This window comes from Brassica oleracea, chromosome C8, assembly GCF_000695525.1.
Source record: "Brassica oleracea var. oleracea cultivar TO1000 chromosome C8, BOL, whole genome shotgun sequence".
NCBI lineage: Eukaryota > Viridiplantae > Streptophyta > Magnoliopsida > Brassicales > Brassicaceae > Brassica > Brassica oleracea.
Window position 1 is genome coordinate 39718370 of NC_027755.1, and position 13582 is coordinate 39731951.

Consider the following 13582-nt stretch of genomic DNA (forward strand, 5'->3'; position numbering starts at 1 on the left):
ACTCTTCCAATGAAGTAAGACACAGATAATTAATGTTACGTTAACATTTTAATATCATTTTCACTATTGAAACCAGTAAAAATTAACTAGTAGTAGCTAGGAGCGTTTTATAGTGGAGTCTGTGGAGATATCAATGATTATTATGTCTCTTTGTCAAGTTTGAGGGCCCACCATTTGAAAGCACGATCTCAGTAAGTTGAGGATTTATGGTAAACATAGCTCATTTCATTAGTTTATAATTAATACTTTTGGTTGGTAATTTGTAGGTAGCAGGTACAATGGCAATTAAAAATTTGACATTTTTAGCGCAAATTAAAAGAACTATTGAAATACATTTAAATTTTTATTAATTACATATAATCAATCAATAGTATTTGAGATAAATGAAATTATTTATAAAATCAATATATTTGTAATTAATTTTAAACCAAAAATTGCATTCAAATTTTAAAATGACATTCATTTTGTAAAAAAAAAAAATGTTAAAGTGACATTTAATAAGAAACATACTAAGTATAAAATTAATTTTGCAAAAGCAGATTTGTCTAATGGTCACTGTGGTTTGTGGAACTTCATGATTTCAGTATTTACGAAAGACAACTACTACATTGTCTTTGCATGATTTGTAATCTTTCGATCACCAGTTGATATTTTATCAACTTTATTTTTAAGTAATTATAAATGAGTTGTCTAAACGTGTGGGCTTTTAATTGCTTTTTCCATAAATTCATTATCAAACATACTTATATTTGAGTAGGTCAAATTTAAATGGTATTTTTTAAATGATCAAATAGTAACCGGGTTGATTAACGTGGTTTGAGTCATTATAGCCTTTTTGGTGTTTTTACGTTGCATATGATTTTTGTATTGCCATAATGCGTATCAGTTGCCAATATACAAATTTATTGTTGCCATTTTCCCATCCAAAACTCAATCCATACACAAATCTCATTCAAACGCACACCAATCATAATAATCGACTTTTTACCAGTTACAAGCATCGATTTATATGATCATTTTACCAAAAAGACAAGTTATTGTACAGAGTTCGAGAACAATGCTTGTATTTCTTCAAGTGATCGACCTTTAGTCTCCGGTACCAGAAAGTATATAAACACAATCGAAAAGGCGGAGACCATTGAGAAGATGAAGAACATTCCTTGAAAAAATGAAAAAAGACAAATCAGCCACCATTACCGAAGTATTTATAGTAGTAACTAATTATTATTAGATGTTTATATCTAAGTATTTACCTGATGCATTCCACTCTAGCATGAAATTGAAAGTATATGTGATAATCCATCCAAATAACCAATTAGTCACGGTAACTAAGGTTCCAGCTGACACTTTCACATTCATGGGAAATATCTGCAAACGATATAAAATATTTCAGCCCTCAACACACACTCTGGACTTGTACTCATACTATAATGACTATAATTTATGCTACAACGGCGACACTAGCGCAAAGCACTTCTATAAGTAAGGGAAATTTAAAACAAAAACATGAAATATTAATGTTGGAATACCTCAGCCATTATAATCCACGGTAGTCCTCCCATTCCCATTGCAAATGCCACAATGTGACCCTATACATATCATTAATTACCAACGAAACAAATCAGCGCTGAAACAAGTTGCAAGTTGCAAGTTGCAAGTTAAAGTTATAAATAAAAGATTTGTAATCTGTTTTTTTTTTTGTAGCTAGTAAGTTTGTAAATTAGGTTTATTACCAATACACCGATGCAAGTAAAGATGGGAGTGAGATCTGGGAGAATTCCAAATGACTGCTCAACATTTAACAAAATTCGAGGACAATAATTAGCTTAAAAGGTTGCATATTTCTATTCACTTTTATAGGAAAATGGTAGAGTTAAAATCACCTCGAACCCATAGGAAACACTTAAGAGCAGCGCACTTAAACCCATTGCAGCACAAGAAGCCTGTTCAAATTTATATAAAAGTTAGTTATTTTTTTAGTTGAATGAAGAATAATTCATATGTAAAAATATTTGATTAAATCTAAAGTAGGTCTAACCATTAGAAGTGTTCTCCTCCCCATTTTATCGACTATAATTGTTCCCAACATTGCTTTCGGAACCTAAAAATAGTCCAAAAGTTCATTAATTTTTAATATTGGAAATTTTCAGGTATTATAAAGTAAATGTGTGTGTGTTCTTTTTTTTTTTGGAAACTTACCATGATCGTGGCTATCACAGATGTGCCAATAGCACTTGGAAATCCTGAAAGTAAATGATGAAAATATTTTTTTTTTAAAAACATTTCGATTGAACTGTTTTACACATGAAATGTTCATATTGTGGACTAGAAGTGTTATATGAAATTAAGTTACCTCCTTTGTTGAAGAGGCTACTGGCATAATATGTTACACCTGAGCTCCCGCTTAATTGTTGCAAAAACATAAGGCCCACTCCGATCTGTATACACATGTATATGTCAATACAAAATAATTGGTTTAAAAAGTCACATTCCATTAGAAACTTTTTTTCTTAGTTCAAGTACTTACAAGTAAGGGATATGCATATCGTCTCTGAAACAATTCAGACATTCGAGATTCACCGTCAACTTCGGACATTTCTATGGTATCCTACAAAAGAACAGGGCAAAAAATGATTTTGGAAGCCAACATATTTTGGTGGTAAGTATATTTATCTTTTTAATGGAAGTTTCATACTCTAATTGTGTTTGCTTCACGAGAAATGTCTACGTCAGATCCTCTAAGACGTTGCAAAGCAGATCGGCATTCTTTATCACGACCTTTCTTCGCCTGTCATATATATATCATGGTAATAGGAATAAAAAACGAGACAACCATTTTATAATCTCTTCGAACCAACTTTCAAAACCGGTAATGATTGGTTATAGATCCATATAAACCGAAATCATGTGCAAATATAGACAAACTTACCAGCCACCTTGGAGACTCGGGAATGAAAAATAAACAAAAAACGTGGAGCACACAAGGCACAAAACCTGGAACACATAGCAACATAATGTTAAAATAAGCCGGTTTGAGTTATTTCAATTTTAGATTATTTATCTTAACATAGTCTTACCGACTATTGCTAATAATCGCCATGGCAGGAAATTGCCAATAATGAAGAAAAGTGCAATGCCACAATTTTGCATCAGCTGCATTTTTAACAAAAACGTATGTTATTTATTCCGAATATAACGCTGGACCAAGTCAGGCTTGATTAACTTGGTTAGAACTTGAACTGTCAAATAAATCCAGTTAACGTACTTGGTTGGCGAACACAAATGATCCACGGACATGTTTTGGTGCAATTTCAGCTATATAGACTGGAATCTACATATGAAACACAAGTTTGTATCAGTAATTTATCATTTAAGTATATAATTTTATCATCTGAGTGGTGAAAAATGAATTTAGGATAATAGAAATTACCACGTAGCTAAATAAACCAACGCCGATTCCAAGCAGCAATCTTCCACAGTCCAGCCACAATGCATCCTTCAAGATATGATTATATATAAAAAATAAGTTAACTTTATCAAAAAAAAATACTATATAAAAAATAAGCTAATCATAAGAAACGCAGAAATAAACAATAAATATGTTGACAAAGAAAACAATAAATATATATTTTTTGAAAAGAATAAACAAGACAAAATGACAAAGAACAAGTAGAAGGTAGAAACAAACCTGAGCCAATGCGACAGCAAGCCAGCCTGTGACGCAGAAGGCTTCACAAAACAACATCGTCTGATTTTCATAAAAAAGTGGTAGAAACCGGTTAGGTAGATAGATTATATTATCTTGTCAAACCAAACCGAAATGCTATCTTATTCTTACCCGCTTTCTTCCCAAGACATCGGCGACTTTACCGCTGAATATTGCACCAATCAATCCGCCTAGTGTCAAAATCGAACCGAACATTGAGTACTGCATGATCAACAAAAACGGTCAAATCAAAAAGTCAAACTACAATTTACTTTATAATTTTAAGTAAAAAGGTAAAAACAGAGCAATAATAGTAATAATTTCACCTCTGCAACAGAGAGAGATAAATCTTTGGTAATCCCTGATTGCGCACCCGACGAGAAACCAGCCTAGAAAACCAAAACATCCAAATCTAATTAAACTGGTTCAGTGAAAACCAGATGGTTAATCTATAAACCGGGTTTGAACCGGTTGAACAGAAAAAAAAAAAGATGACTCACGCCACAACCGGTGCAGAAGGAGCCAGAGACGGCAACAAAGGTGCTAAAGAAAACAGTGGCAGTAACACGACATTCACCATCGTCGTTTTGAGCTTTCTTGGTAATTTCTCTGGGAGATTTTCTGGATAATCCGGTTTCAAGAAAAGCTTCTTCGTTTGGGAATTTTCTCTCACGTATGCTTAAGCTCTTCCTCAGTAACCCTTTCTCCATGCTTTTTTGTCTCTCCATGCTTCTTTACTTAGTTTTCTTCTGTACTTTCTTAGTTTCTTTGCTATGAAGAAGAAGCTACAATGAAAGTAAGCTGATATAAAAGAAAAGTAGAGTTGTGAGGACTTTGAAGTTTCTTGAGAGGTTCCTACTTATGCAAATTGAGGATCTGGATATTTGTCTACTAGGAGAGTTGAATATTATATAACACGTCATAAAATCATTTTTAATGGTTTTGTTTCTTTCTAGCAAACCTTTTTAAAAAAAAATATTCAGTGGACTTGGTCGTGTACTCTCTGTCGATCAAACTGTGCTAGCTTAGTTTCATTTTAATATATTTGTCTAGTGGCATTTTGTTAATACTATTGGAAAATTAGAATAGGTCGACCACCATAGATTTTATGAGATGGTTGGCGACTCAAACGCAATATCTCTTTATTGTTTACAATCTTAATTTAGTCTATTGGATAGTATAGTTTTGTTTTGTTTAGATTCAGTCATCTACATTGAACTTGACTATAGGTTTGATTTTTCTTTTCTATGATTAGTTTTGATACTTTTAAGAATGTGTTTGTACATCGTACAATGATAGTTTTAATATGTATCTATCTTTATTTATGAGTATATGTTCATAAATATAAATTGATATTTTCGGAAATATTTATTTATACTGATAAAAACAATATCGACGGTTTTTTACCAAGAAAAAAAAAACTAATTGGATATTGAAATTATAGACATCTTTGTTGAATAATGTAGTCGTTGTTATGCGAAAATAAAACAAAACAAAATATTTGTCCTTATCAATTATTGAAGAATTGAATCGTCGCTGCAACTTTGTTTCCCTGGTCGACTATCTTTTGTTTTATTTGATTTTTGACTATTCTCTATGTACAGCCAAAGAATCACAACTATAAAGCTGATCCATGCATTTTAGTATAAATAAATTGAAATTGATCAAAATCTCGACAAATTTGACTGATATAATATTTTGACCCAACAAATTATTAATTTATACTTTTATATTGCTTTGGCGTTCTATGTGGGTCCTATGTTTTATTGGATAGAACTGAAATAAACAATTGGAAAGGAAGGTTCATGTTGGCTTCATTAATGAATACCTGCATTGTCTTATTCGTCTTTTTCACTACACGAGAAAAGGTTACCTAAAACCCTCGCCAGAAACCAATACATGCATGTTTTTTTATCTTTTTCACTGTAGAGAAAAGGATACGAAAGGAAGGTTCATGTTGGCAACATTAACCAATACATGCATGTTTTTTCATCTTTTTCATACTAAAGAAAGAGAGTTGTACGTACACAAAGTGGCCTTACTAGTTAATAGGGACCAAAATCATCTTGTCCACCCTTTTATGTGGGCAACCACGTTTCCACATAGATATTTCTTGTGGTCTCCTGATGCGAAGATTCAATTACTGGATGAATATTTAAAGCCTGGTTTTGTACAACAATGAATCCATTTACACGCAGTTCCTTCCTTCTAGCTGTATTTCATTCATTTATGTTGGTTGTAAAACCTAAAAAAACATAAATTTATTATTTTTAGTGGTTACATGTTGCATGTGGAAAAGAATCTTGATTCAGTTACAATACTGTCAATAATGTTTTGCACGAGTTAATTAGGATCCATGCAAAATTTTGAGAAAACAAGTTAAGAAATTACCAAATGTCATGCGCCATTTGCAGAATGATAGAAACTACTAAGGCCCCAATCCAAGCGGACGTGCTGGCCGGCCCAGTATTAATTTGTGGCCGATAATAAGAAGCTGCTTTATGAGTTCACATCTACTCAAAATGGCAGCCCGTAATCTATGTCCTAGTGGTAAACATCTGTTTTTGCCACATTTTCTCTCTTCTATAAAGAATTTGACTTTCAAGCCCAAACATTATAGACCCGCTTACTTTTGTCAAGCCATTGAATCAAAACCCAGTCATAAATTCACTATTTTTACTGAAAGTTTTACCGAACTATGCATTTCCTTTTTGCGTATTCAATAAACTACCAACTGGTTGAGTGGGTTGTTGCTAAATGGGTATTTTAAATAGATTTGTTTAACAAAGTTTCAATATGTTTAGTAGGCTAGTAGCTGAACTATGAGTGAGCGGTACAGTCTATTCGACAAGCGAATTCTAGAACAACTTTCCAGTTAGAAAAGCTAAACAAGTCGATAATATCATGGAACGAGGAGAAAAGGTGAATCATGAGATCTTTACCACATGCTCTCTTTGTTCCTTTCTAATTTATAAAATTATATATTTTTAAAAGTGATAATATATTTTTGTTTACAAATCATGCTGCGGCACCTGCAAGTTGTCAACTACAATACTTTAATAATGAAAAGAATATTGAGTAAGATAGTATTATAATAATTGTATTCAATAATTAAAATTCGAAATAAACAACAACAAAACAAGATAAGTTAAAACGTCAGTATGATGCTTAAACTATCAAAATTCAAAAGTGTTGATCTTTATAATTTATGCAAATCGGATGCGCTAAACCTGTCATGGGTATGGTTGGAAGTTGGAACAACGATAGTTAAATTATGTTGATAACCAGAGAAAATCAAACAATACTAAAAACATGATATACTCATCAGCCAGACTATCGACATAGGATTAATAAAATCAACCAATAAGAAATCTTTAAATCACCATGTCAAACATTTTTTATCTGAACTAGGTTTTAATTTAGGCTGACTTTATACTTTTATTCAGAACAAAGAAGGCCTATTTTTCTTACACTATTTTCGATCGAAACTTTCACAGCCGATCTTCCCCGACTCTTCCACTTCCCTTACATCTCCGTTCTCGGAAGTTTCAGTTACCTTGAGCCACTCTTGATCATTCAGTGGTGATATTTAATCTCTTCTTGATTGTTTCGTTCCACCTCCCCCTGATGGTCATCCTATATAAATAGCTGAGTCCACAGTTTCGTTCCACCAAATATCAAAAACCTAAGCTATATGGTCATCTGTCCTCACCACCGGAAATCTCCCGTCGCCGTGTATTACAACGACGTATCACCCGGACCAGCCAAATGGGAGCTATTATTTCCGTTAATTCATTGCAAACTAAACTATCCCCGTAGTAGCTGTTATATCCATTCTGGAGACTTGATTTGGGTCAGATCTGTTTTAAATCTTTAATCATGTTCATCGGTTTAGTTCTATAAACTAACTATAAATCAATCAGTGAGGCAAGCTTTAAACTTTTGAAATGGTGCTTTTTTACATGCAGTGTACTCAATGTCTAGCTGAAAATTGTCATTAATCTAATCACTTGGATTGGTTTCGCAGAGAACAATATAACAAAGCATCCAACTACGCAGTAAGGTACACATCTTCATAGAGATATACAATCTGATGAATTTCCCATGGGCGTAGGCCGGATATCGAACAAAGTATGTTTCTGCCATTTCTATTATTTTTATGAACTTTGAAAAAGGCGATGATATCATTGATAAGTCTATGTTACCAGATTTATGTAATTGACTTGGGACTTGCCAAACGATATCGTGATGCCAACACCAACCGCCACATCCCTTGTAAGTATTTGTTACTACCTTGTGATCCATGTGTAGTTGCTAAACTATCTATCTGTTTTAGTGTTAAGGTCATATTATATACCTTATTGCCTTTATTATATACAGAGATAACAAAAACTTTACAGGCTCGATATACAAGTTGCAATACACATATTGGATATGGTAAGATATTTTCACCGTATAGAAACAGTATACTGGATCATCTACGAATCTACCCTCATGTACTTTTTGTTTCTATTTGACAAGACAAAGCATTTCGATGATTTTGGCCCATAAACGTTCAGTAAATGACTTGATTTACTCTGGTAAATTTATTACGTGCTTATGTTACACTTCTAACTAACAAACAGTGATGAGATTCCAGATCCTATTCACTACAAAGATCACATAAAGAGAAAAGAATCGGGTAAGCAAAGAAACAAAAGAAAAACAAAGAACATGCTCACGTGTATGTATTAAAGAGGCAAAAGGAAAAAACAATTTTTTTTTATTGTTAACCAATGTAACTAAATTTGCTCCGAAAATCCATTTGCTCAAGAAATACCGACTAACAACTCATCCTTATATCATTTTCAGATCAATTGAATGATAGAAATATTCCCAATTAAGGAAAATATACCAGAAATACATTCTAAAGAAATTTAGCGTTCAAACTTATAGTGACCTGGTACGTTTAGCCGCTAACAACATTGTGGGCTACATCTTTGGTTTAGTTTATTTAAATTTAAAATACCAATTTTCTCCTAGACCTACAAGTATATGTTATAGGTCAAATATACATAATGCAGTATATATCTCCAAAATCCATAGCAAAACGGAGGTTGTTATATATTTAGTTTTGAATAGGTACACACTAAAAACAATAAATAAACGTATATAGTGAATTAGATAAATATTTAATTAACAAATTAGATATAAATTCTCCACAATTTAGTTTTATTACTGACTTTTGGACAAAAAATCCTTTCATTTTTTTGGAATAGTATAGAAAATACAAAGTCAAGTGATTCATGATAAAAAAAAAATCTAAGATACTTATGAAAAAAATTATGAAACAGACTCCTAAATAAGATAATCGAATTAATAATCACTGGTAATATGAACCAAAATAAATGTGAAAATAAATTATCGAACCTGTTTTTTTCCAAAAAAAAAATATATAGAATCTGTTATGTTATACAATTTTTACTTAATTAATAATATTTTTTTTTTAAAAGCTTATAAACACTTCATGTCTTGCATTAAACAAATGTTGATGACAACTTTTGAGGACATTTTTAGAAAAAATTTTGTATTGTTCTACAATGGGCAGCAGTCATCAAAACATTATTTTAAGTGGCATCAACTTATATAGATTCTAAATACCATAAATAATTTCCAATACCATAATTTAGAACTCGATTAAATCAAAAGTGCAAGCATTACAAGCAAAAAAAAATATAAATATGTGAATATCTACTATGTTAGAATAATGATGTTGCATGTTTTCAGATTTTGCTCCATTAATAATTTATGTACATGACAACCCAATATATAAGGGCAAACATATTTGGATCATAACCTTTTTTTTTGGATCATAACTTAGGTTTAACTATTCTTTATCCATTCCACATTTGCTTATCCTTTCATATGTATTTTTAGATTGTAAAAATGATAAATTTTCAGTTTTACTCATTTCTAATTCAATATATGGTTTACATTTTAATAACAAATGATGTAATTTATGTGCATTATATATATATATATATATATATATATTAAATACATTGATATTTTTGTCTAACCCTGGGCTAAAATCTCTAGTAAATAAATAAAAACTCATTTTCGAAGCTTTAAAAGAAATAGTTTGACTTGTTATATAAAATAGTATCTAAATATAATTTTAAAAGAAATACCTAAAACAAATTCAGTTAATTACATGAAAGAGGCCGAAAACCATAATTTATAGTCGGCCATAATTTTATAATTCCTTTTTGCGTAAACTGGGACAATACTATACAAATGTGGGAGTAGCTGTGTAACACACAAAGAGAGACATAAAGATCTAAAAATGTTTCTTGTTCAAGTGATCTTCCCTTCTCTCTAATGTACAAATAATTATAACAAAAAAAAACTATAAACCTCCCCTATTTGAATCCAAGAAAAGAATAACTATGAACATGTACATCTCAATCTCATTGTAGAAAATCTGTAAGAGAAGCTTGTATATCTTCTAATGTTCTTCCTTTGGTTTCGGGTAACATTGCATAAATAAAGACTATACCCGCAGCGCAGATACTAAAGAAGATCAAGAACGTTCCTGAAAAATAGTATACTTCAACTATTAGATAAAGGAAGTAATGAAGTTTTGATAAATTTTTTAGAGATTTAATTGACCATATAACATACCTGATGCGTTCCATTCTATCATGAAATTGAAGGCGAAAGCTATAATCCAACTAAAGGACCAGTTGGCTAAGGTAACAATAGTCCCAGCTGAAACTTTAACATTCATTGGGAAAATCTGCAAAACCAAAATGTTTTACCATTTTAGAGATGAAAAAGTTATATTCACTTTGACAAGGAGTTTATGTTGGTTTCTAACCTCAGACATGATGATCCACGGTAAGCCTCCCATGCCTACGGCAAATGCAGAGATGAAGCCCTGTTTCATATGAAAATAGCATGATGTAAGAATCAGATCAATTTTATACAAAGAGCGCTTGTTTAGTTTAGAAAAATATGCTATACATACCACTACACCGATGCATGTAAAAATAGGAGTAAGCTCATCCAGCATGCCATATGACTGTCCAAGAAGAACAAAATAGAAATGATAAATATAACATTTTAAATTCGAAGTTTGTAAATCTTGTTTTGGTAAAAAGAATTGTTAATTTTACCCGAAAGCTGAAGGAAAATGCGAGGAGCAAGCTGCAAAGGCACATTCCACTAGTAGAGGCCTGTAATTAAAATATCATTTATTTATTGTTAATAAGATGATAAATTGATTTGCTTCGTTTCACATTTGATTAGAAAAGATAGCAAAACTATACCAGTAGAAGAGGCCTTCGTCCCATTTTCTCAACCAAAATCAGACCCAATAAAGCTTTTGGTATCTACAAAAAATGAACACATGATGCATAAGACATTTTTGAACTGTAGTCCTTGGAAGGTTTTTTTGGAGAAACTATGTGCAAAGACATACCATGATCGCTGCAAGAATCATTGAGCCAATGTCGCTTGGAAATCCTGTCAAGAGAAATAAAGATCTGTTACTCACAAATGAAGACAAATACATTATCGTTACATGTGAAACATAATTTGTCTTACCTCCTTTATTAAATACGCTACCGACATAGAACATAACCCCTGAGCTTCCAGAGAGCTGTTGCAGAAGCATTAGCCCCACACCAATCTGAAAAAAAATGTGTCAAAAACTTTGAGTAAACGGCGAAAGAGGACAAAAACTGACATCTTTCAACACAAAAACGTTACAGAATAACTCACAACAAGAGATGGAGCATATCTCCTCTGGAACAAATCCATAATTTTAGATTTTGGTCCTTGATCAAACAACACCATGGTTTCCTAACGTTTCAAATAACAAAGATTTGATTGTTAGTCAAGTTTTGAGTTGAAACAACAAGAATTTTAAAACAGAGTTCAGAGTTGTAATACTTTGATAGCGTTGGCTTCTTCAGAGACATCAGCTTCATCTCCACGGAGAAGCTGCAATGAAGCTTTACATTCTTTTTCACGTCCCCATTTTCCCTATAATTTAAACCAAATTGAAAATTATCACTTTACATGTTTTATAAATTTTTTTTTTAAAAGGGTCATTAAGGTCTAATCATACCAGTAATCTAGGGGACTCTGGAATGAAGAACAAAGTCACAACTTGCAAAACACATGGAATCAGACCTGAAAAAAGAAACCGATAAAACTTAAAATCATTTTTCTCCCATCACTGAAATTGCTAGGAAAAGAAAAGAAATTAAGCTTACCGATTAAAGCCAAATTACGCCAATGAACAAAGTTTCCAATGACGTAGTATAATGACAGCCCACAACTTTGCATCAGCTGTAACAACATTTTGGCAATTTCCAATATCATTAGTATCAGAATATATTTTCTAGCTAAACTAATATAATTCTCTGATTGTTTTTAAATTACCTGATTAGAAAATACAAATGCTCCTCTGACATGTTTTGGTGTTATTTCTGCGATGTAAACTGGTATCTGGTTGCAACAGAGTTAAAACAAGTCTTTAGTTTAAACTAACAAAAATACAAAATGTTAATCAATAAATAGAGTAAAAAAATAATTACCACGTAGCTAAATAAACCAACTGCAAATCCAGTGGAAAACCTTCCAGCATCTAGCCAAACTGTGTCCGGCGCAAATGCTATTGCAAGCCAACCGGCTATGCAGAAAACTTGAGCAAACCACATTGTCTGTTTTGTAAGAACAAAGAGAAAATCAGTACAAGAAGTTTTTCACCACACTTTTATTCAAAAAAAGAGTTTTTCACACACATAGTAAAAAAAAAAACAGAGGATATAAATGGTAAGTTTTAAATTACCCCTTTTCTACCAATGAGATCTGAGACTTTCCCACTAAAGATGGCACCAAACATGGCTCCAAAAGTCATTAGTGACCCAAACATGGAGTACTGAAGTAGTTAAAAAAGAGAACAAATGTGAGTAAAACATGTAATTAGACTTTGAGTGAAACAAGAGTCATGAAAATGGTTTTTGGTTTTCTTACTTGTGCAACAGAGAGACCTAAGTCTGTTGTGATCCCTGTTTGAGAAACTGATGAATAACCTGCCTGTAAATATCATATAACTTAATAAAACATGAATCACACAGAACTTTTGAATACAAAGGAACCAGAGATTTTGACTAACCGCACAACCAAAGCAGAAAGAGCCACACACAGAAACAAAGGTGCTGAAGATCACAACCGCAGTGATACGACACTCGTTGATGTCGTTTCTGTTCTTGTTCAGTAACAACCCTGCTTCAAGGTTTCTTTGGTTCTCCGACATAGTCATCCTGAGTTTCTTGATCAGGATTCTAAAAAGGGCTTTCCGAATATTTGCCAAAATATGCTTTTTTGCTTAGCTTTGAAGTCTGAGTCGGAAAGAAAAGGTCATTTATTATATTCCTTAAGTAGTGGAGGAAGGAGAGCCATAGGTCAGCTTCCATCTTTTCTTTCGTGTCACGTTTCTTTTTTGGTTTTCATTATTTCTATTTTTGCTATTTTAAATGTTTAATAATTCTATTGGTTCTTTATTTGACTATTTTATTCCTTGAAGACTTTTGTTAGCTGTTGACGTATGGTTTTAAAAGTACGTGATTAATTATCTTTATCTATTTTCTTCAAAGAACTTGTTATCACCTCTGATAGTGGTCTCCACCAGAAATAAAAAGGTAATACTGTGAAATTTTGTGACGAATTATATATGTGATAATGTCTAGATAAACTTATGAATCGATATTGCATAAGTATAAGTAGCTACTATGTTATGGTTTTAGAAGTAATAATGGTGTATTAATTAACAAAAACTATCAATACATATATAATCTGTTTGGATGTGTAGAAATTATAATAATC

The 13582-nt window shown here is 32.1% G+C and overlaps 2 protein-coding genes across 2 annotated transcripts; both read right to left on the reverse strand.

The window, feature by feature from the left end:
- Nucleotides 1-886: 886 nt before the first annotated feature.
- LOC106312125 (sugar transporter ERD6) lies at nt 887-4580 on the reverse strand. Its single transcript, XM_013749521.1, has 18 exons — nt 4207-4580; nt 4033-4095; nt 3839-3928; nt 3689-3748; nt 3431-3496; nt 3266-3331; nt 3078-3153; nt 2930-2994; nt 2696-2788; nt 2528-2608; nt 2354-2438; nt 2200-2243; nt 2039-2101; nt 1884-1943; nt 1734-1787; nt 1530-1589; nt 1254-1368; nt 887-1159 (listed from the first exon to the last, which is right to left on the reverse strand). The coding sequence occupies exons 1-18, from the start codon at nt 4432-4434 to the stop codon at nt 1035-1037; spliced, it is 1494 nt and encodes a 497-aa protein (XP_013604975.1). The 5' UTR covers nt 4435-4580; the 3' UTR covers nt 887-1034.
- Nucleotides 4581-10020: 5440 nt separating this feature from the next.
- On the reverse strand, nt 10021-13115 carry LOC106312126 (sugar transporter ERD6-like 3). Its single transcript, XM_013749522.1, has 17 exons — nt 12873-13115; nt 12731-12793; nt 12546-12635; nt 12292-12417; nt 12137-12202; nt 11968-12043; nt 11820-11884; nt 11642-11734; nt 11471-11551; nt 11294-11378; nt 11169-11212; nt 11017-11079; nt 10864-10923; nt 10716-10769; nt 10566-10625; nt 10370-10484; nt 10021-10280 (listed from the first exon to the last, which is right to left on the reverse strand). Exons 1-17 carry the CDS (start codon nt 13017-13019, stop codon nt 10156-10158), a joined length of 1413 nt encoding a protein of 470 aa, XP_013604976.1. The 5' UTR covers nt 13020-13115; the 3' UTR covers nt 10021-10155.
- Between the last annotated feature and the right edge of the window lie 467 nt (nt 13116-13582).